The sequence below is a fragment of the Chiloscyllium punctatum genome, chromosome 49, assembly GCF_047496795.1.
Source record: "Chiloscyllium punctatum isolate Juve2018m chromosome 49, sChiPun1.3, whole genome shotgun sequence".
Classification (NCBI taxonomy): domain Eukaryota; kingdom Metazoa; phylum Chordata; class Chondrichthyes; order Orectolobiformes; family Hemiscylliidae; genus Chiloscyllium; species Chiloscyllium punctatum.
The window spans coordinates 19,312,937-19,337,500 of record NC_092787.1 but is presented as its reverse complement, the minus strand read 5'-3'; the positions used below and the strand labels follow the sequence as shown (position 1 = coordinate 19,337,500).

Below are 24,564 nucleotides of genomic sequence, written 5' to 3'. Positions count from 1 at the left end.
GTATGGAGTGGACTTAGCCAGCTCTTGGTGTTGGAAGGACTGTTTGCTACCTATTAGACATCTGGTCTCTGTTTGCAACAGCTGGGTAAGTCTCAACTCAAATGAGCACCTAGTCTCTTTAAACATTACAATACAAATCTGAATTACCTGACTTGAATGAAAACAGACAGAGGAGCAGGAGTAGGCCATTTCGCCCTTCAAGCCTAATCTGCCATTCAATAAGATAATGGCTGATCTGGTTGTAGTCTTAACACACTTTCCTGTCTGCAACCCCATACCTCTCAACCCCCTTGTCTATCAAAACTTCAGCCACAATGGGGGAAACCCATAGCCAAACTTCTGCTCTCCAACTCCATTAGCAAATGACACATACCTTGCACCTCAAGAAAATCGAGTGATTTCTCTATCATACCTGTGTTTGTGATGGTGGCACCCTCTTTCTGCCAGGTGATACTGGGTCTTGGTGTGCCTGTTGACTCACAGGGCAGGATAATACCTCTATTCACGACAGTTTCCACTGTGGAAGGTAGGGGCTTGATAACAGGAGGCTCTAGGCAGGCAAAAGATAACAGAAATTCTGCAGTTAAGCAGGATGAACAAACAAGAAAAAAAAGTTTTAAATTTGCATAACACTTTTCACAATTTCAGGTAGCCACTGACGTGATGTAGGAATTGGGTACAACAAACTCCCATGCATAGTAAGGTGACAATGACAACATTAAAATAGAATGATTAACACTTTAGAAACTGATTAAGTGTCCACTCTAAACTTGACTATTTTAACACTCTCCTGTCTGTCCTCCTGTCTTTCACTCTTTACAAGCTTAAAAATCATCCAAAACTCAGCTACCCATAACCTAACTCACATCAAATTCCATTCATTCATCATCCTATCCTTGCTGGATTACAGAAGCCTCTAGTTCAGCAATTCATCAATTTCAAGCTCATTGTCAAATCCCTCCATGGCCTCCATCCTTTCCTTTCTCTGTGACTTCCAGCCCTGCAGCCCTGAAATCACTACATTCCTTTCATTTTGGCCTCTTGCTCATCAGGACCAAAAATCATTGGATGGGATCCAAGAGTCTTTGTTAACTCTCCACCTTCAAATCATGTAGCATATACTGTGTCTGGTTATCTGCAAAAAAAGGAACCATTTTAGAATGCTCAGTATATGTAGAAACCTAACAAGTGGAAACTGTGTAAGTACAAGTTGGTAATTCAGGAGACTATTCTTTTCTTTTAAATATAGAAATATTATCTTTGAATATGTCATCTGATATTAACTTTATTTAGGGTTGAATGTTTTCCAGGAAGGTGCAAAGGGCAGATACAAATGGAAATCTGAATTCCTTTACCTTGCACAATTAGTGTTACATGTCTGTGTGCTGTCCCCACCACATTACGAGCTGTACACATGTAGCTGCCAGCGTGGCTCAGGGTTGCTGTGGTAACTTCCAGACTTCCTGCAGAAGCACAACGATTAGAAACAGTTCCTGATAACTGCGATACTTGCGGCAAAATCCTTTGAGAGAAATGATGAGCACTCTCAGGGCTGTGAAATTCTTGCCTGAAATATGTGCAACTGGCAGTTGAAGACCAGACAACCCCTATTCAAACTGGGAATGTCTAATACAGTTTTCAGCTGAATAAGTGACGAGTTCTCCTCAACCCTATCTCAGACTTCAAGCTTTGTGACACCTTTTTCCCCATGTGCACATCAGACTCCTATGCAAATTGCAGGACCCCCTGTAGAAGTTTGTATACAAGTGGACACTGAGTGCCTTTGAACTGCCCTCCACGGGACGATAGGTAAACGTTCCAGGAAATGCTCAAAATGACTGTGGAAGGCTTTTCTCTGAGGGTGGGAGGAACAGAAGTAGTTCACTGTGACCCACAACCAGACTGGTATTCTACATAGCAGCTCGTGTCACCTCCCCCAGCTCCAACTTGCTCAGTTTGTTCACTGGCCAATTTCCCATCATCTCACAACCAGTGACCTATCACAAAGGGCTCATCTGGCAGCTTGCTGTGATATAATCAAATGAGCATCAAACTGGAAGATGGTTTCAGCCTCCCAATGCTGCTATCAGGCAGGAGTCAAAAATTACCCCGTTGCTAAAATGGAAATACTCTTGTATTCCTCTGCGTCTACAACTGCTCATGCTCACTGGTAAATGTTTCATCCTGACTGTGGACACTGTCTCACCCTCTGGAATCTTGCCCAAGGAGCTGCTTTTCTTCTTAGAAACAAATGACAGTGAGGAGGTTGGGGAGGGTGTAGTCACCATGTCTGACCCTAGTGTTCATCTCAAGCTTATACATATTTGTCTCAGGCATACCAGAATGCCAATCTTCAGCAATTGATTTGGAATGCCCGGAAATTAAGATCGATTTCTTGAGTGTAAGCAATTCAGGGGGAAAATTGCAGAGGTGTGAAAAAAATTCATAGAAATGCTGTCATGCAAAAGGAGGCCATTGAGCCCATTGTGAATGCATTCTCTCCAAATGAGCAAATGTATGGCATTAAGTGCTTTTTTCCTGTCTTCATCACTGGACAACATTCCTTTTCAAATTACCTAATTTCCTTTTGAATGCTTTGATTGAACCTGTGTCGCCACTTTCTCAGGCACTGTATTCCAAATTCTAACTACTGACTAGGATTTACACCCAGGTTGAGAAAGGAGAAGGAAAGGCAACATCTATCTACCATGATCAGTTCTAAGGTGATCGACAAGTGTCCACTGTTTGTGAGCAAGATTTCATCCTTTGGATTAAGCAGTGGGACTCTCTATGAGTCATCCATTTGTCATGTCGTAGTTCTTCCAAGCAGTATGCCATCAGCCATGAAGGCTGAAGGGAGATCACTGAACAACTTCATCAGTGTTCCAAAAAAGGCTTTCTAGATAGCCAAACTGGTCATTGAGATCCACATCATATCTGCTACCGTTTTTTGCTGTGACTGATGTTAGCTAATTCATCACAAGATTCAAACATAATTTGCATATTTTTTTCAGTTCACAGCATTTTGCACCACAAATTAGTTTGAGACAGATCTCACAAGATGAACAGATTAAATCACTCATCAAAGGACAAAGATAACCAGAGTCATCTGATCAAAAACTTATGCTAAAATGAACACAAATCAATTTGAATTTAACATTCAATCTCGCACAAACCTGTGGGCAGGATTTTGTACCCTGGTCCTCGGTTCCCCATTTGAGCTCCATCCTTCATCCAGCTCACTGCAGGCTCTGGAATTCCAGTTGCGTGACATGTCAACACCACCGAGGACATTTTAGTGATTGTAACATTTGGAGAGTCATCAGCAATCGATGGGGGAACTGAAATGTAAATAAATAACAATGCTTAAAACACAGTATTCGGCTTCAGCTGACTTGAACTTATATACTGCTTTCGATGACTCTAGACCCCATGATAGCAAAGCAAGTACTTCTGATGTGTAGTGTAGTCATTGTTGTAAAATAACAAATACAACAGCCAGTTTATCACAAACAACAATGTGATAAAAGATGAATAGTCTGAGAGATTTATGTTGATCAAGGGACACCAGGAATATCTTGTCTGCTCAACTTCAAATACCACCACAGGATCTTACACATCTGGGTGAGACAGAAGATATTTGAATACCAGTACTTAGAAGGCAAGTATCACTGGTTTAGGAGACAAGTCTAAACTGCAAACTACTTTAGTGCATTCAAGTCAGTCGACTCAACATCCACCATGTCTTCCTCCTTTGTGAATACTGATGCAAAGTATTCATTAAGGATGTCACCCATTTCTTCCAGCCTCACACATAAATTCTCTCCTTTGTCCTCGAGTGGACGTACCCTTTCCCTAGCTATCCTCTTGCTCCTTATGTACGTATAAACTGCATTGGGATTCTCCTTAATACTCTTTGCCAAAGAAATTCTACGGCCCCTTTTAGTCCTCTGTCTATCTTCAGTTTCCTGAACCTTGCATATGCCTCCTCTTTCTTTTTGACTAATCTCTCAATTTCTCTTGTCATCCCAGGTTCCCTAATCTTGCTGTCATAGAATCATAGAATCCCTACAGTGTAGAAACAGACCCTTCGGCCCAACAAGTTCACACCGACCCTCCAAAGAGTACGTCACCCAGCCCCATTTCTCTACCCTATTATCCTATATTTACCTCTGACTCATGCACCCAACCTTCACATCCCTGAACGCTATGGGCAATTTAGCACGGCCAATTCACCTAACCTGCATATCTTCGGACTGTGGGAGGAAACCGGAGCACCCAAAGGAAACCAATGCAAACATGGGGAGAATGTGCAAGCTCCACGCAGACAGTCACATAAGACGAATCGAATGTGGGTCCTTGGAATTGTGCTAACCACTGAGGCACCATGCCACACCTACTGTGTCACTGTGCCACCCTATCCTTAATCTTCATTTTTACAGGAACGTGTTGGTCCTGAACTTTAATCAACTGACCTTTAGAAGAATCCCACATGCTAAATGTTGATTTATCCTCACACAGCCACTCCTAATTTACATTCCCCAGTTCCTACCTAATTTTGTGATAGTTAGCCTTCCCTAAATTAATACTTTCACCCAGGACAACTCTTGCCTTATCCATAAGTAACTTAGAACTTATAGAATTATGGTCACTCTTCCCAAAATGCTCCACCACTAAAACTTTGATCACCTGACTGGGCTCATTCCCCAGTACCAAGTCTAGTGTGGCTCCTGCCCTAGTTGGACTATTTCTATATCGTTTCAAAAAAAAATTCTTGACACATCTGACAAACTCTCCTCTTCATCCAAGCCCCTGCCACTAAGCAGGCCCCAATCAATACAGGGGAAGTTAAAAGCAACTACCATAACAATCCTGTTATTTTTACATTTTTCCGTAATTTGTCCACATATCTGTTCCCTCTTATCCGCTGGTTGTTGGGAAGCCTCAAAATGTTTGCACCCTCCCTATTCCTGAGCTCTACCTATTTGACTTCACTGGATGAGCCCTCCAAGATACTGTCCCCCAGTACACCTGTGATATCCTCCCATATCAGTAATGTAACTCCCCAACCTCTTTTATATTCCTCTTCATCTCATCTGAAATACCTACAGCTGAATATAGATAGACTGGAGGAGAAAGTGAGGACTGCAGATGCTGGAGATCAGAGCTGAAAATGTGTTGCTGGAAAAGCGCAGCAGGTCAGGCAGCATCCAAGGAACAGGAGAATCGACGTTTCGGGCATCAGCCCTTCTTCAGGAATTCATCGTTCTCCTGTTCCGTGGATGCTGTCTGACCTGTTGCGCTTTTCCAGCAACACATTTTCAGCTATAGATAGACTGGAGACTTGGACAGAGAAATGGCAGATGGGGTTTATTCTGGATAACTGTGAGGTGATACATTTTGGGAGATCTAATGCAGGAGGGCAGAACACTTAAAAACATTAACATACAGAGGAATCTAGATGTACAGGTCCATAGTTACCTGAAAGTGAGATCACAAGTGGTGAAGAAGGCATAGGGCATATCTGCGTTCATTGGTTGGGGCATAGAGTATAAAAATTGGCAAGTTATGTTGCAAATGCATAGAACTTTAGTCAGGCCACATTTGGAACAGTTTGTACACTTCTGGTCGCCATAATATCAGAAGGGTGTAGAGGCTTTGGAGAGGATACAGAAATGGTTTTAAGGTCGTTGCCTGATTTGGAGGGTATTAGCTATGAGGAGACATTGGTCACACTTGGTTTGTTTTCACTCGAATGCCAAAGGATGAGGGATAACCTGATAGAAGTTAACAAATTATAAAAAGCATGAATAGAATGGATAGTCAGAGTCTTTTTGCCAGGGTAGAAATGTCAATTAGTAGGTGTTATGGGTTTCAGGTAAAAGGAGTTAAGTTTAAAGGACATGTGAGAGGCAGGTTTTTTTATACAGAGGGTGTTAAGTGCCTGGAATGCGTTGCCAATGGAGGTGGTGGAGGTAGCTACAACAGCAATGTTTAAGAGGCATCTTGACAGATACATGAATAGGCAGGGAATAGAGGGATATGGACTGCATGGAGGCAGAAGGTTTTTAGGTTAGAAAGGCATCATGAGTTGACACAGTCTTGGTGGACCAATGTACAGATACCAAAGGGGCAAAATACAAAAAGGAACGTACATATATACGTGAGATGCCAGGGAAAAGAAGACATGCTGGTCATTATCAGACCTTGTTAAGACATCAAAGGAAAGACAAATTACTGCAAAACGTCAGGTTGGAAGAAATATCAGTGTGCAGACACAGAAGAAAAAGATGATCTCAATGAAAGATTTGTGCCAAGGAAAGAGACATGGGAATAAAACAAAAAGAGAGACAGAGAGAAAGAAAGAGACGTAACAGAGAAAATAGACAGGAACCCATTGAAAAATTAGGGACATACGACAAAGATTGCATACAAGAGTCCTTCTGAATTTGCATGGGCAATGCCGCTGTTTCATTCACAGAGAAAGAAGCATCTTATGGAATTATGGAAAAAAATGGCAACATGGAAACAGTACTAGCAGCTTAATTGTACTACTCTTTGTCTTTAGTAAGAGACCAAAATCCACACGCCCACCCTACCTCCCAGATGTCTTTGACAACTTTTCCTTCAACCATACTCTGACTTATTCTTAAGAATGCATCATATCAGCTACCGTGTCACTTGTCAAATGACTAGTACTTGGGTTAAGAAAGCCTCACCGTGGACCGTGAATTGGATGAGCCTGTGGGAATCACCTGCCTCATTAGACACCACACACTCATACAGTGCTGTATCCTGAGTGGTGGCCGAAATGATCACCAGCGATCCCGAAGGCAACAACCTGAGGGAAGATAATGATCACATGAAGACTTGGTCAACAATTAGCTGATATTGGTCAAATAGAAGTAAACAGGCTAAGGCTGTCCTAGTTTTCTCTAGATTCTGAAGCATGAGCAGGAGGGGGAGATTAATTATTCAAAAGATTGAATAAATAATGAAATTATCTACCTAAGGTTCTCAAACATTATATGCAAATCTACACATTATGTGTAGCTGCATTCAGTAACTCCACTTTTCTAGGATTGATCCTACAGTGTGGGGGCAAATTGGAAAGCACCAGTAGACAGATAATGGACCAAATTGGTTTACTATGCTGTAGTTTCTATAGGGTGCTGCTTCCTTTCAGTTTCAATGTAGAATGTCCAAATTTAGCTCCAATAAGAGGATGGAATTATTACCCCTTGTAGAATCTCAAGCATCAGCCAATACATATTGTATTGTAAATATTGTACTTTGTTCAGGTCTTTCATCAGGTAACTTTTGAGTGAGCTTACTTTATTACAGCAGTACACCTCAACCTTTCATAATCACCTCTTACTGCACCAACATCAAGGAACTGCATAGAACTTACAGCACAAAATAAGCCAATTACCCTCTCAGCATGTGCTAGTGTTGATATGCTACAAGAGTTTCTCTACTATTCCATCCCCCTCAGATCAACCTTTCAGCTTATCTTTCTATTTCCTTTTCTCTCATGCACTTATCTAGTTAGTTTCTTTTCAAAAGCATCAAGGCTTTCTGCCTCAACCTCTTCCTGAGGTGGAGACTTCCACATCCTAACCACATACACAACTAACTAAAACATTCCTTCAAAGGTCCAGCACAGGAAAAATGGGCTGAATGGCCACCTTTTGTCCTGACAGAATCTATATCATTCCCATATTCTTGTCCAAAAGTATTAAATTTCCTTATTGAGATTATTAATCTCACTATGTATTTTGCGAAATGTACGTTACTTCTTGTGCTTTTTCACGATTGACTTGGACTCTCACAAACTATTTCTTGTAGAGGTCAGCAAGTAGACTTTATCGCATCAATCTAGGCAAGATTCAATTGAAGCCCCTGGGGAAAATTGGCACAACTGACTCACCAGTTCCCAGTTTTTAAAACAAAGTTTAAAACTGCTTATTAACACAGTCTCTCAAGCAAACACATTTTTCCACTCAATCCCTCAGTGTTACCTGTACATGTTCTGTTGCAGCTTAAAGTTCAGAGGTTTCCCATTTTTCTTCCAGATCACCTCAGGTTTAGGGGTTCCTGAAACCTCACAGCTCAACTCTGCTTGAACATTTGCCAAAGCAGTGATGTTAGTTGGAGCAGGACTGATGATGGGAGCATCTAATTGGAAGAAAGAAAATTTCTTAAAAGTGAGACAAGGGTTTTATTCGAGGGTTTCTTTCATTGGAAAATTTGGAAAGAATACAGGATCACTTCTCTTTCCTGAAATAAGTTCACTCCCCACTCAAGTATTAACATCCCAGAAAGTCGTTTTTTATTATTTTAATTCATTCATGGGATGTGGGCATTGCGAGCGCGGCCAGCATTTATGTCTGTACTGCAGAAGGTGGTGGTGAGCTGCCTTCTTGAAACACTTTAGTCCTTGTGGTGTAAGAATACTCACTGTGCTGTTAGAAAGGCAGTTGTTGGATTTTGACCCAGTGAAGAAAAGTGATATAATCCTAGTCAGGATGGTGTGTGATTTGGAGAGAAACCTGGTATCTGCTGCCTTTCTTCTTCTCGGTCAGTGCTTCCCAAGCCTTTTCCCACTGTGACCCCATTTCAAAGTTTGAATATTATTGACTAAGTACTTCATTCAATCTAGTCTACTGTATTTTTTGTTTCCTCAGCATTAGGGAGAACAATGCAGACTGGGTGATCGCTTTGTAGAATACCTATGTGTGCCTGTATAAATGACCAAGAGCTTCCAGTTAGGCCACACTTGGAGTATTGTGTACAGTTCTGGTCACCACACTACCAGAAAATAGGTGGATTCTTTGGAGAGAGTACAGAAAAGGTTTAACAGGATGTTGCCTGATATATGGGATTTTATCTATGAAGAAAGGTTGGATAGACAGGTTTGCCTTTACTGGAATGCAGGTGGTTGAGGATTTGATAGAAGTTTATAAGATTGTGAATGGCATGGATGGAGTGACAAGTATGAGGCTTTTCCCAGGGTGGAGGGGTTAATTACTAGGGGGACACAGGTTCAAGGTACAGGGGGAAGTTTAAAAAAGATGTGCAAGGCAGGTTTTTCACACAATGGGTGGGGAGTGCCTGGAACATGCTGCCAGAGGAGGTGTGGAAGCAGACACAATCGTAGTATTCAAAAATTACCTGGATGAATACATGAATAGGAAGGGAATAGAAGGATATGGATCCTGAAAGTGAAAACATTTTTAGTGTGGAAAGGCAAAATGTGTTGGTGCAGGATTCGAGGACCGAAGGGCCTGTTCCTGTACTGTTCTTTGTTCTTTGTGTAGCACATGTTGCTTTCAGCACAGACTACTCATTCTCTGCTACCCTCAGCCCTCAATATCACTTATTCTGTCTCTCTTCTGCCCTGGCCTGCCATGTGCGATCCCCTTGCTTCTTTCTCTCTCCATCTCCACCTATCTGCTCATCTGTGCCTACTCCCCTCCCCCAACCTCCTCTTCAGCACGAACATTAGTTTTTTCCCAGTTGCTATCAGTTCTAATAACTTGAAACATTAACTGTTTCTTCCCTCAGATGCTGCCAGACATGTTAAATTTGGCCGGCAATTTCTGGTTCTTTTTCAATCTCCAGCATCCACAATTCTTTGTTTATTTAAGCTTGTAATTCCACATCCATCCGCACTTCTCATTGATACGGAAAGGCTGCAAAATCGTCAAAGACCCCTCCCACCTCGGTAATGCTCTCTTCCAACCTCTTCCAGCAGGAAGAAGATATAGAAGCTTGAACACATGCATCAACAGATTCAAGAACTGCTTCTTCCCTACCGGTATTAGATTACTGAATGGGCCTCTCAAACTTCAAATATTGTCGATTTTACTAATGGCGACCTTGCTCTGTGCACCTTCTGTGCAACTATAACCTCGTGCTCCTCTCTCTGTCTAAGCACCCTATGATCTGTATGTCGTTGTTTGCTATGATCTGCCTGTATTGCTCACAAAAGAAAGCTTTTCACTGTACTTAGGTACATGTGACCACAATAAATCAAATCAAATCAACATACCCAAGACTTGTAGTTCGATCCTATGATGATCTGTTCCAACTGCATTTGATGCTGTGCAAAGATAGTGGCCAGCATCCGAAATCTGGACAGAGTGGATCTGTAGGGATCCCTCAGAAAGAAAGTCAAACCTGCAAACAAAAGTCAATAATGCCCAATCAGAAGGGAAGGGAGAAACATAACCATATCAAAGGCACCTTGATGAAAAGGACTATTCAACCCATCACCTTTTTGAAATATTTTCTCACCAACCAGTTCAGGCATATTATTACATACCTCTAGAGCAGTTTGAACTTAGGTGTCTTAGCCGAGCGGGAAGGACACTACCACTATGCCACAAGAATCCTTCCAAAATGACTTTATGATAATTAGCAATTGAAAACCCTTCCAAATAGAACATTTAGTACTTGCAGTATGGGTGCCCACAATTCTGCCTTCATGTATTCAGCAATCACTGCTTAATTGCATGGGTCCTTCCAAGAAAGAGCACTTTGAATGCAAACTATTTGGAAAATTTGTGAGCACCAAATCATAGAGGTTAAAGAACTAGACTAATTCTGAATATTGTTAGCCAGTAAAGAGATGAGAAGTCTGCAGGTTCCCCCTGCATTCCTGGGCTAGAGAGCAGGAAGTCTCTAGCAAAGGATCCCATTCTGGTGGAAGTGGTCCTCAATTAAAAGTGTGCGTTTATGGCAATGAAAAAAGTGTCTTTAGCATCACAGGTCACAGAATTGTTAAGGTGTAAAAGGAGGCAATTAGGCTAATTATGTCTGCATAAGCTCATTAAATGAGCATCATTACCTAATGTTGATCTCTTGTTTTTTGCCCATACTTTTGCACCAATTTAATTCAAATTTTCATCCAATATCCTCTTGAATAGCTCAATTGAACCGGTCTCCTTCGCAGTTTCATGCAGTACATTCCAGACTACTTGCTAAGTTGAAAAGTTTTTTTCACTTCACCATTGCTTTTTTTTTTGCAAGTGTCACGTAGACTCCATGCCCTCTTGTTCTTGTTGGTTTTATGAGCAGGAAACATATTAGTGAAGAAGGGCTAAAGTTGGATCTATAACACACTATTTCTAAAGCTGAACAAATTGCGATATTCAACGTCTAACCACACATATAAAGACTGTCAACTTGGGTGAGATATTAGAGAGGCACTTGGCACTCACACTCAGCACTGTACAGTAGCAAGATCCATCAAATTGACATTGAAAAATTTGATTGGAGTTAGTGGCAGATCAGAAGATTGGGGACAGCTAAAATTCAACAAAGAATAATGAAGAAAGTAACCATGAGGGAGAAATTAGAGTATGAGAAAAAGCTAGTTTGAAGCATAAGAACAGATTGCAAGAGGATCTACAAATGCTTCAAACGAGTAACTAATGTGAGTATGGGTCCTCCTGGAAGAGTCGAGGAATTAATAATGACAAATAAGGAAATTGTGGATGAATTGAACAGATATTGTGTGTCTATCTTCACTGTAGAAGATCAAACAACCTCTCAGAGATAATTATGGATCAACAGGTGAAAAAGTAAGGGAGGAACTTAAAATAATTACAGTCACAGTGGAAAGAGTATTGAGGAAATGATTAGAACAACTCAGTACCTGACAGACTTCATTCTCGGGCTCTAAAAGAACTGGCTGTGGAGACAGTGGAAACATTGGTTTTAATTTTCCAAAATTCACTCGATTCAGGAAAGGTCCCACCAGATTGTTAAATAAATAATGCAACTCCTCTATTAGAAAGGAAGGAGACAGAAAGCAGGCAACTAGGCATTAGTTAGCCTAACATCTGTCAGGGAAAATGCACGGTATAATGGAGTTTATAGCAGTACACTGAGAAAATCATAATGCAATTTGACAAAATCAACCTGGTTTTATGAAAGGGAAATTGGGTTTGACTAACTAATGAGTTATCTTTGATGAAACACCAAGTAACATGGTCAAAGAGGTACCTGTGGATGTGATGTAGCTGGATTTCCTAAAACACGTTCAGTCAGGCGTCTGATCAAAGCTGACCACTATAGGAGCTTGTGGTGGATAGGTTAATATATTATTATGGATAAATAATTAGCTGCCTAACAGCAAGCAGAGAGAAAGGATAAAAGATTCATTTTCACATTGGCAGGCTGTAACCACTGCAATGTCAAGCGATCAGTATTGCAATCTCAACTAATTACAATCTACATCAATGATTTAGACAAAGGAGCGTAATGTATAATTGCTATATTTGTGCCATCGGCAAATATAAATAGGGAAGTAAAGTATGAGAAGGATACAAAAAATGGACAGGTCGGCATAAAAATGGCAGATGGAGTATTGTGGATATAGACTTGTTCACTTCAGCAGGGAGATTAGAAAAGCAAAATTTTACTTAATTAAAGAAAGATTGCAAAACATTGAGCTACAACAGAAACCATCATGGCTATTATAATACATGAGTCACAAAATGTTAGTGTGCAAGTGCAACAAATCATCAGGTAAGTGAATAGAGTGTTGTTGTTAATTACTAAGGGGATGGAATATAAAAGTATTGGCCCAATTGAATACAGCATTGTTGAGGCCACACCTGGAATATTGTGTACAGTTTTGGTCGCCTTACTTGATAAAGGAATTGATTGCCTTAGAAGCAATTCACAGATGGTTCACTTGAATGATTCCTTACAAATGGAGGAGTCATCTTGTGTGAAAAGATTTGTCAGGATGGGCCTGTCCTCATTGGAGTTTAGAAGAATGAGGAGCAAACTTATTGAAACATATAAGATCTCAGGAGGAGACAGGATAGATACTGAGAGTTTTTCTTTTACCTTGTGGAAGAGATTAAATTACAGGACACATTTTAAAAACAAAGCATTTCCACTTTTGACAGGTTAGATTACCTACAGTGTGGAAACAGGCCCTTCGGTCCAACAAGTTCACACCGACCCTCTGAAGAGCAACCCACCCAGACCATTTCCCTTCACCTAACACTACGGGCAATTTAGTATGGCCAATTCACCTAACCTGCACATTTTTGGACTGTGGGAGGAAACCAGAGCACCTGGAGGAAACCCACACAGACACGGGGAGAATGTGCAAACTCCACACAGACAGTTGCCTGAGGCAGGAATTGAACCCAGATCTCTGGCGCTGTGAGGCAGCAGTGCTAACCACTGTGCCACCGTGCCACCCATAAAGAGCTAAGATGACTTTTTTTCTCTGCCAAGAGTCTGTAGAATTTTAACCGCAAACAACAGAGGAAGCAAGGTCACTGAATATTTTGAAGGCTAAATTGACAAGACAATGAACGTTTTGGGGGATAAAGAGGAATGTGGAATTCAGCCACAATTAGATTAGTCATGACCTTATCAAATGGTGAAGCAGGCAGAAGGGGGTCCAATGAACTATTCCAGATCCTAATTTGTGCATTTGTTTGCACTAGTAAATAGGTTAACATGAATAGAAATGGAGCCAAGGGCTTGAGAATTAAGAGAATGAATAATCACACATATTGATAGCTGGTGTGGGCGGCTACATGTATGGGGGGAAGGGAGGGGGAGGGGGAATGGTTTGGATGCCGCCTTGTTTGCGTCTCTTCGCTGACAATTACTTTGGAATCTTTCATTATCTGCCTGTACCTGGGGCTGCCTGTAGGCAGCAAATTGCCATCTTTTCTCCAAGTGACTGTTGGTTTTGGAATGCCTTCGGCCTCACATTCCAAAAAAGCAACCTGGTTGATAATGACTGACAGTGACGGGGAGTTGGCTTTAATTGTCGGGGTAACTGAAACACAGAAAAACACTACATCAATCAAGCTGAGAATAACCACCTGGAACTAACAAGTATAATAATAAATCAGACTTAAATTTATGCCCACTCGTTACCAATTCACTCATAAGTGCAGATTTTTTTTCTGATTTATCGAAATCCTTCATAATTTTGAATAGCTTTGTTAGATCTTTGCAAACTTTTTTCTCTGTTCTAAAGAAGAGACAGAACAACGGAACATGCAAGTTTGCACTCACCGTGAATAATGACATTGAAGGAATGAGTCATTTGACCTGCAATGTTGCTAAGAAGGCAACTGTACATGCCAGCATCTGATGGTCCAACATTATCGATCAACAAGTATCGTCTATCTGGCACATTCTGGATATGAGCATTTGCCTAAAAGTAAACAAAAGTAAAGTGAAGTTTTGGATTGTAAAGGGCTAAAGTAACAACAGCAGCTGCAAGGTCATACCCCGATTTCTGAGTGGCATGTGATAAACACATTGCACTGCCTGAACTGCTCTCATACTATCCATGGATACGTTGCAACACATTGGAACTTGGAATTATTGTGCTTCCATCCCATCCAGTGGCTTTGATAATGTCTATAGATAAAAACTCACAGCTAAACAATGTCAAAATGATTCTTAAATCGTTCAGCTCAGAGACACCATGAGAATGATTACAAGCATCTAATGCAGTCACAAGTGCTCCTGTGAGCGTTTGGATCAGGCAGCAAATTACTGAACACTGTGAACAATGGAATAAATAAATATGAAGTTATAAGTAGGATTGAATGGTTAGTAGGTAGTTGTAGGATGACAAGGGTCCTGAATATTGTGGGACATATGAAATTCAAGAATAGGAAACCAGGTAAAGGTGGAAGGATAGCACTGTTAATCATGGATGGGATTTGTGCAATAGATAGGGAGGATCTTGATTCAGAAGATCGGGATGTAGAATCGGTTTGGGTGGAGATGAATAATAGTAGGGGAATGAAATCACTATTGGGAATGGTCTACATGCCCTCTAACCCCAAACACAATGTGGGAAAGAGTATGCAAGAAGAAATCACAGATGCTTGCAATAAAGGGACAGTTATGATCATAGATGACTTTCATCTACATCTCAACATGAACAACCAAATTGGCAGTAATAGCCTGGATGAAACGTTTGTACAATGCTTTCAAGATAGTTTCTTAGAGCTGCACATTTTGGAACTGACCAGAGAGCAGGCAATATTAGATTGGAATTGTATAATGTGACAAGATTAATTAACAACCTCAGAATAAAGGCACAGCTAGGTAATGATGACCAAAATATGATTGAATTTATATCCAATTTAAAAGAGAGAAGAACTGGACTTAAGATTAGTATTTTAAACCTAAATAAGAACAACTGTGTGGGCATGAAAGCTGAGCTGGCTGAAGGGAACTAGCAGACTAGGCTCTGGAACAGAATAACAATGATGCAGTGGCAGACACATAAGGAGATATGTCAATATGCTCTTTACGTATATTCCTAACAAAAATCTAAAGGGAGGACCCATCATGCATGGTTAACTAAAGTTAGAAAAGCAACAAACTTTAGTAAAAAGCATATAATTGTATAATGGTTATTGGTCAGAACATAAGAAACACCAGAGAATGACAAAAAGGTTAATCAGGAGGAAGGAGTTAGACTATTAGAAGAAGCTAGCTAGAAATGTAAAAACAGATTACAAGAGTTTCTACAGGTATATAAAAGAAGTAGGGTAAGTAAAGAGAGTGTTGGTCCTCTAGACAGTGAGACTGGGGTGTTAGTAATAGATAATAAGGAAATGGCTGATGAAATGAAGAAATATTTAGCTTCCATCTTCACGATAGGAGACACAAAAATATTCCAGTAATAGCTGTAAATCAGGTGGTGGAGAAGGTTGGAGAGGCTGAATGGTCTACTTCACCTATTTCAAATTGTTTGTATGCGGTATGATTCCATTAAATATTAACGCTTCCAAAACATTGGCAATACATATAAATATTTTGTAATGGCATTTGGACTACTTGGTTGGAAAACTATGTCATATTCACCTCTTAAGTTTACAATCTAAAAATACTCACCTGTAATAGTACATCATCCTTGAACCATTGAACAACGGGAGGCGGATCAGCTTCAGACTTGCATTCCAGTGTTAGCTGTTCTTCAGCCAACAAAGTAACCATCTGAGCATCACTGGAGCCAATGATATTTGGAGGAACTATATTAATTAGATAAATACACAACTGAGGTACTGAGCATGTGATTAAGTAGTAAACTGGAAGGAGATCAAATTGAAATTGAAAATGCAAGTATCAAGTTGGGGATATGGATAGATTGAGATGGTCATTTATAATGGGATACAAAGGTTATGGAGACATGAAGATGATTTCAGAAACCATGATAGGGCAGACTGAATCAGGTATTAAATGATAAATGGCCTTTATTTGTTCCACATTTACTGGCACTGATTTATGAACCATTCTTCTGATACAGAGTAATAGGACTCTCATTTTCATTATTGTGAAAAATGCTAGATATTATCGATTTAGTGATAGGATCATTATTTGATTACATTTTTGCCATTCATAGTGCGAAGAACAAAGGTATTTCAAAGTACTAAGAATTTAAAATCACAAGGAAAGCAGACTCCATCATACAGGAGCAGACCGAATGCCTGTCTGAAGTACAAGAGGGAAATCAGGAGGGCAAAAGGGGGACATGAGATAGGTTTGGCAAATAGAATTAAGGAGAATCCAAAGGGGTTTTACAAATATATCAAGGACAAAAGGGTAACTAGGGAGAGAATAGGGACCCTCAGAGATCAGCAAGGCGGCCTTTGTGTGGAGCCACAGAAAATGGGGAAGATACCAAATGAATATTTTGCATCAGTATTTACTGTGGAAAAGGATATGGAAAATATATACTGTAGGGAAATAGATAGTGACATCTTGCAAAATGACCAGATTACAGAGGAGGAAGTGCTGGATGTCTTGAAACTGTTAAAGGTGGATAAATCCCCAGGACCTGATCAGGTGTACCCGAGAACTCTGTGGGAAGCTGAAGAAGTGATTGCTGGGCCTCTTGCTGAGATATTTGTATCATTGATAGTCACAGATGAGGTGCTGGAAGACTGGAAGTTGGCAAACGTGGTGCCACTGTTTAAGAAGGGCGATAAAGACAAGCCAGGGAACTACAGACTGGTAAGCCTGACCTCAGTGGTGGGCAAGTTGTTGGACGGAATCCTGAGGGACAGGATGTACATGTATTTGGAAAGGCAAGGACTCATTAGGGATAGTCAACATGGCTTTGTGCGTGGGAAATCATGTCTCACAAATTTGATTGAGTTTTCTGAAGAAGTAACAAAGAAGATTGATGAGGGCAGAGCAGTAGATGTGATCTATATGGACTTCAGTAAGGCATTCAACAAGGTTCCCCATGGGAGACTGATTAGCAAGGTTGGATCTCATGGAATATAGGGAGAACTAGCCATTTGGATACAGAACTGGCTCAAAGGTAGAAGACAGAGGGTGGTGGTGGAGGGTTGTTTTTCAAACTGGAGGCCTGTGACCAGTGGAGTGCCACAAGGATCTGTGCTGGGCCCTCTACTTTTTGTCATTTACATAAATGATTTGGATGCGAGCATAAGAGGTACAGTTAGTAAGTTTGCAGAAGACACCAAAATTGGAGATGTAGTGGACAGCGAAGAGAGTTACAACAGGATCTGGACCAGATGGGCCAATGGGCTGAGAAGTGGCAGATGGTATATAATTCAGATAAGTGAGAGGTGCTGCATTTTGGGAAAGCAAATCTTAGCAGGACTTATACACTTAATGATAAGGTTCTAGGGAGTGTTGCTGAACAAAGAGACCTTGGAGTGCAGGTCTTGAAATTGCTCCTTGAAAGTGGCGTCTCAGGTAGATAGGATAGTGAAGAAGGTGTTTGGTGTGCTTTCCTTTATTGGTCAGAGTATTGAAAACAGGAGTTGGGAGGTCATGTTGCGGCTGTACAGGACATTGGTTAGGCCACTGTTGGAATATTGTGTGCAATTCTGGTCTCCTTCCTATCGGAAAGATGTTGTGAAACTTGAAAGGGTTCAGAAAAGATTTACAAGGATGTTGCCAGGGTTGGAGGATCTGAGCTACAGGGAGAGGCTGAACAGGCAGGGGCTGTTTTCCCTGGAGTGTCAGAGGCTGAGAGGTGACCTTATAGAGGTTTACAAAATTATGAAGGGCATAGATAGGATAAATAGACAAAGTCTTTTCTCTGGGGTCGGGGAGTACAGAACTAGAGGGCATAGGTTTAGGGTGAGGGGGGAAAGATATAAAAGACCGAAGGGGCAACATTTTCACGCAGAGGATGGTATATGTATGGAATGAGCTGCCAGAGGATGTGGTGGAGGCTGGTACAATTGCAACATTTAAGAGGCATTTGGATGGGTATATGAATAGGAAGGGTTTGAAGGGATATGGGCCGGCTGCTGGCAGGTGGGACTAGATTGGGTTGGGATATCTGGTTGGCATGGACGGGTTGGACCAAAGGGTCTGTTTCCATGCTGTACATCTCTATGACTCTATGACTGTACAGACATGAATAAAGGCTAAAGTGAATGTAAAGATACAGGAAGGGTCATTTACACAGAGAAAGGCAAAGAAAACGAATGTTTAAAATTTATAACCATACCATTTATCCTGACTAAATATTGCAGCTGATCCTCACCAGCCAGATTTGCTGCTAGACAGGTATACAGTCCAGCATCTTCTACCTACAATAAAACATAGTGCAGGTATTATGTCTGATAAAATGGCAGTAATATATCCCAAATTAAAAGGGAATTGATTTAATTGTTAGGTTTAGATGCTTGTAAATCTAGGTTTTTTGGCTTCTCCTCAATGAGTAGTTATTTTCTGTTTTCAGACTGCGTGATACAGAGATACCACATCAGTGATCCAGCGCCTGGTTTTAAATTCTTTCCGTGTGGGACACAAATTTGTGTGAGGCAACAGGGCCTGCCTGCCTGCCTATTGCAACGTGTGCTGCAGTATCAAGTTCACTGATATGTGTCCAAGACGATGGCTTATCTCAAGACACCTCAATGGATGACAGGATCAGCTTTTTGGAGGGTGTGTTAGGTTCTGCAGTATCTATTTCCTACTTTCCATGTTGTCTCCCTGGAACACAGCACCTGTTATTGACAGACCTGGTGGCATGATCCCTTTATCATTCAGTGAATGCTGTAAAGAGGCCTGCAGGACCAGTGCTCCTTTTGGTCAATCAGTCCATTTCTGCTAGGTAACGATTGTCACAGAGACCATAACTTTTAAAAATAGATTTGAATTCTGAGTGACCAGTCTACTGGAATCACACAATAAGATTTAAAGCTTTAAGATCTATTGTAACTAATAAAACTAAAATCAACATTGATGAAACTTACTTAAAGGATCTAATACCAAAAATACATCCTTATTAGCATGTTAACACAATTGAAAAACCCAATATACTTGACAACATGCTCCCCACAGAATTTCCATCTTTACAGGAAATAGACTAGTTACTATCACTTTCCAATGGGCTTACTTCTCTTCATTACTCCACCATAATGTCCAGTACTGTTGAAAACCCTAATTTTCCCTGGCATTCTGAGAATTCCTAAAGTGACTTCGAGTAGCAAGACTCAACTGGAGACTCCTTCCCCCGGTCTTGCCAGGCCAAATCTATTTTTGCCCTTAAATTTTCACAGGTTCTATCTCTTTGACCTGAGAATGTCTTCCAACCCACAGTTTATCCAGTAACTAGAAGAGAAACAGTCTTCTTCCCTCTGCTTTCTCTCAGAAAGACTTTCTCTCTGTCCAAGGTATTTTAAAAATCAGACTGCTTGAATTAATTGACTCTCTCTTTGTGATCAGACGTGAAACATGGCTCTTGAGTCTTACTGAATCTTGACCTAGGTCCCACGTAATCACCACCTGGCCAATTTGTTGACAGATTCCAACACAACTTCACACCATGCCACTTTTAAAGGGCATTATGTTTATGTTAAGGTAAAGAGACAGTATAAAACATAACCATCTTATAAAACCCTGCATTTACTACTAGGTGGTGCCTCCCTATAGAACACAACTCAGTTTCCCAATATTTCACTTGAGCATTCTGTGCTCTGATTTGTCACCAGCATCATATTCACTTGCATATTTTCTAAGGTGACTTTGTCATCCAAGTAACAAAGCAAGCTTGTTGACAGTGGCACTGTTGAACTTGCGAGTATGCGCTGCTGCTAAACACAAGGGCATGGCCACAGCTTAAGATCTTTAGCTGTCTGGAGCTGGTGGAGATCTCTGCCTGCCTTTTAGAAATGTCAGTCCACACATTGGATGAGTATAAACTTAGTTACTGCTCAGAGTTCTTTGTACCTCTTGCTGGTATGACTTTGTAGTCTCTAATAAGAGGCTTTATTTGGCCAGTGTGGGCATTTCTGATACATGATTTTGCTATAATTCATTCTTCACATTCTCCCTTACTACGATTAATGTGTTATGATGATGTAGAGACCAATAACTTTTCAGAAGCTATTTGAATGCTCAGTGACCAACTTAAATAAACTGCACAAAAAGATGGGAATTGGAATTACTTCCGACTTGGCTCCAGAAGGAGTTGCAAGCCATTTGCCCTCCATGAGCAGGAGGTGACTACAGGATATGCAGGGAAAGCTCACCAGTGTTGTTCCAGATCTGTAGTTCTAGTCAAATTCTGGTATGCCATTAATCTCTGCCTCTTAGCAGTCTGCAGTTAATTTGTTTGGCCTTCAGAATGTGTAATATGTAAAGTTGGGGATAGAATGTGAGATTGACATCATGCAAGCATAAAGTCTACTTATATGACTTCTTAGTAGTTTGATTAGAAGTCTCATATATAAGTAGTCCGAATGTGTCATGACACTCAGTTGACTAAAGAAAAGTAACTATTTATTACTATTGCACAAATCACATTTTTCATATTACCTTGTGCTTTATTTGAAAACAGGGTGGGGGACTAAACATTAATAAGAATGTTTAACTCTATAAATACCCACTTAAGAGAGAAACTAACCATTGCCCATGATGTTCAACAGCATTATCATTGTTGACTCCATACAATTAACATACTGGGGTTATCATTGACCAGAGACTTAATGGGACCAGCTACTGTGACTTCAAGAACAGTCCAGAGAAACATAGTAACAGGAGTAGGCCATTCAGTCCCTCGAGCCTGTTTCATCGTTCAATGAGATTATTGCTTATCTGTGGCCTATCTCCATTTACCTGCATTTGGCTCATATCCTTTAATATCTTTGCTTCATAAAATTGTTATCAATGGCAGGTTTAAGATTAACAACTGATCCAGCAGCCACTGCCAGAAGCTGGTAACTCTACAGCAAGTAACTAGTCTCCTGACTCTGCAAAGCCTAAACATCATTTACAAGATACAAATCAAGAGCATGATAGAATACTATCCACTTGCCTGCATGAGTTCAGCTCCAACAACACAACTTGGCACCATAGAGAGAAATCAGCCCACTTGTTTGGTACTTAAATGCATAGTGAACAATCACTCCCTCCGAAACGGACAGTGGCAGCAGTGTGTATCATTTATAATAGGCACTCAGCAACTCACCAAGGCTCTGTTGACAGCACCTTTCAGCCTTGCAAACACAGAGAAATACCACCACCAGGCAAGTCTTTCTCTAAGACACACTTGGTTCCTGACTTGGAACTATATGCTATTCCTTCACTGTTGCTGGATTAAAATCCTGGAACTCTCTCCTGAACAACAGTATGGTTTACCTACATCATGTGGACTGCAGTGGTTCACAGAATCACTTCAGAGGTCTTTTAAACATCACCGCCTAAATGTTTGAAACGAGCTACTGCAGGGAATAAGATTCAATAAACTGAGAAAGCATCTACCTGCACCCTTTCTATCCGGAGCACCTTTCCGTCATTCAGCACTGAGCCTGTTCCATCAAGAGGCACTCCGTCCTTCATCCAGCTTATTTCAGGAGCAGGGACTCCTATTGCTGTGCACACCAACTCCAGTAGGCTACTTAGCACAACAGACACTTCCTGTGGCATCTCAGAGTCAGAAATCTGTGGCGGCTCTACAAGGACAAATGGTTTCTGTGAGGGAAAATACTGCGAGTTTCCAGTTTCACGATAATTCTTAAGCTATTCTCAAATGTAACAACTTCCATACTTATAGAACTTGATTGTAATAAAACACCAAAGTCACGTAAGAAGCTAAGTGAGGTGAATTTTAGGGAGTGTCTTAAAAGAGGACAGAGAGGCAAAATGGTTTAGTGAAGGAATTTCAGAGATTAGGGTCCAGGCAGCTGAAAATGGTGATTCACTGCTGGAGTAATTATACCTGGGGTCGTGCACGAGTCCAGAATATAATTCAACATAATACCTTTATATCACAATGGCGAGTAACCATGGTGATGAGCTCTACCAGCAGAGTAAACATACATACATGTGTTTAGATTGCTCAAAAGTCTGTGTTCAAAATTCAAAACAGATGCAGTCACTAAAAATAAGAACAGGGTTGACATTGCAACTGAATTGTGCTAATATTACAGTGGTTTAGTTCTATGGTTGACTGCTCAAGTTTATTTCTGAAAGAAACTAACAGCCAGAGGAGAGAAGGTTTTTTTTTCCCATCAATGTGAGCTGGGCAGATATGAAGGACAAGGTATTACCTAGATGATGTCTAGATTTAAAGGGTGCATGGAGTTCCAGGAGGTCACGACCATGGCAACAGTTGTTAAAATTAAACAAGTATGTTCAATAGTTTGAAATGCAATCTAACTAAAGGTTACAAGTGGAGATAGTCTCTTACTAATCGTGAGTTTAGAAGTTTGGGTTTAAAATTACAGAAAGACTAGCTTTCCAAAGCGGCTTTCACAACCACAGGACATCCCAAAGTACTTAACTGGTTGTAATACTCTTTGTAATATAAGAAACATGGTAGGCAATTTGAACACAGTGATCAGTAACAGAAGATGAAGAAGAATCTCATAGAAACATTCTGTGTAAATTCTAACACATAAGAACGGTATCTTAGATTAGATTAGATTAGATTAGATTACTTACAGTGTGGAAACAGGCCCTTCAGCCCAACAAGTCCACACCGACCCGCCATAGCGCAACCCACCCAGACCCATTCCCCCACATTTACCCCATGCCCCTAACACTACGGGCAATTTAGCGTGGCCAAATCACCTAACCTGCACATTTTTGGACTGTGGGAGGAAACCAGAGCACCCGAAGGAAACCCACGCAGAAACGGGGAGAATGCGCAAACACTACACAGACAGTCGCCTGAGGCAGGAATTGAACCCGGGTCTCTGGCGCTCTGAGGTTAGCATGTAAGGACATTCCCGATTAAAGAACAATGAACAAGGAAAATTTACAGCCCAAGAACAGGCCCTTCGGCTCTTCAAGCCTGAGCCGATCCAAATGTATTGTCAGTCAATTCCTAAGCATTTGTATCCTTCTGCTCCCCACCTACTCATGCATCTGTCCAGAAGCATCTTAAATGAATCTACCGTGCCTGCCTCTATCACCTCTGCTGGCAATGCGTTCCAAATGCCCACCACCCTCTGCGTGAAGTACTTGCCATGTGTATCCCCCTTAAACTTTCCACCTCTCACTTTGAAAGAATGGCCTCTCATTATTGAATCCTTCACCCTGGGAAAAAGCTTGTCTCTATCCAACCTGTCTATACCCTTCATGATTTTGTAAACCTCAATCAGGTCCCCCCTCAATCTCCTTTTTTCGAGTGAAAATAAACCTAACCTACTCAACCTCTCTTCATAGCTAGCACTTTCCATACCAGGCAACATCCTCGTAAACCTTCTCTGCACCATCTCCAAAGCGTCCACATCCTTTTGGTAATGTGGCGCCCAGAACTGTACGCAGTATTCTAAATGCGGCCGAACCAATGACTTGTACAATTTTAGCATGACTTGCCAGCTCTTATACTCAATACCCTGTCCAATGAAGGCAGGCCTTCTTGACCACTCTATCCACCTGTACAGCAACCTTCAGGGTACAATGGACCTGCACTCCCAGATGTCTCTGCCCATCAACTTTTCCCAAGGCTCTTCCATTCATTGTATAATTCACTCTAGAATTAGACTTGCCTAAATGCATCACCTCACATTTGTCTGGATTGAAAGTCATCTGCCACTTTTCTGCCCAACTCTCCAGTCTATCTATATCCTCCTGTATTCTCTGACAGTCCCTTATGCTTTCTGCTACTCCACCAATCTTTGTGTCATCTGCAAACTTGCTGATCATACCAACAGTGCCCTCTTCTAGATTAGTCTAAAGATACGGGTTAGGCCATTTAGGACTGAGATGAGGAAAGTCTCTTTACCTAAAGAGTGGTGGGCCTGTGGAATTCTCTGGCACAGAAAGTTGTTGAGGCCAAAAATTGATTGTTTCCAATGTATTTGTTAGTGCTAAAGGATCAAAGGAAATGGGTGACAGTGGGAACAGGGTACTGAGCTGGATCATGTTGAATGGCCTACTTATGTTTCTTTTTTCTATGTTTCTTTGTCCAAATCATTTGCTTTTGTGATTTGATTGAGAGATAAAGATCAGGACCACGCAGATGAACTCTATTTTTCTTCGAAATGCTGGTGCGAAATCTTTCATATCCATGCAAAAGGGTAGTTTAACATCGTGGCTGAAAGACAGTTCCCC

At 41.0% G+C, this 24,564-nt stretch overlaps 1 protein-coding gene across 3 annotated transcripts in view; it reads right to left on the bottom strand.

Annotated features, from left to right (window-relative positions):
• Positions 1-24,564, bottom strand: part of LOC140469322 (hemicentin-1-like) — a 438,266-nt gene that overhangs the window by 90,875 nt on the left and 322,827 nt on the right. For all 3 annotated transcript variants that reach the window (XM_072565717.1, XM_072565718.1, XM_072565719.1), the window contains exons 69-79: positions 21,766-21,956; positions 18,506-18,587; positions 15,907-16,043; positions 14,062-14,203; positions 13,675-13,819; positions 10,055-10,182; positions 8,022-8,178; positions 6,720-6,841; positions 3,177-3,341; positions 1,356-1,463; positions 413-550 (exon numbers count right to left, since the gene is read on the bottom strand). In XM_072565717.1, the coding sequence (XP_072421818.1) occupies positions 413-550; positions 1,356-1,463; positions 3,177-3,341; positions 6,720-6,841; positions 8,022-8,178; positions 10,055-10,182; positions 13,675-13,819; positions 14,062-14,203; positions 15,907-16,043; positions 18,506-18,587; positions 21,766-21,956 (1,515 nt within the window). The remainder of the gene's footprint in view (positions 1-412; positions 551-1,355; positions 1,464-3,176; positions 3,342-6,719; positions 6,842-8,021; positions 8,179-10,054; positions 10,183-13,674; positions 13,820-14,061; positions 14,204-15,906; positions 16,044-18,505; positions 18,588-21,765; positions 21,957-24,564) is intronic.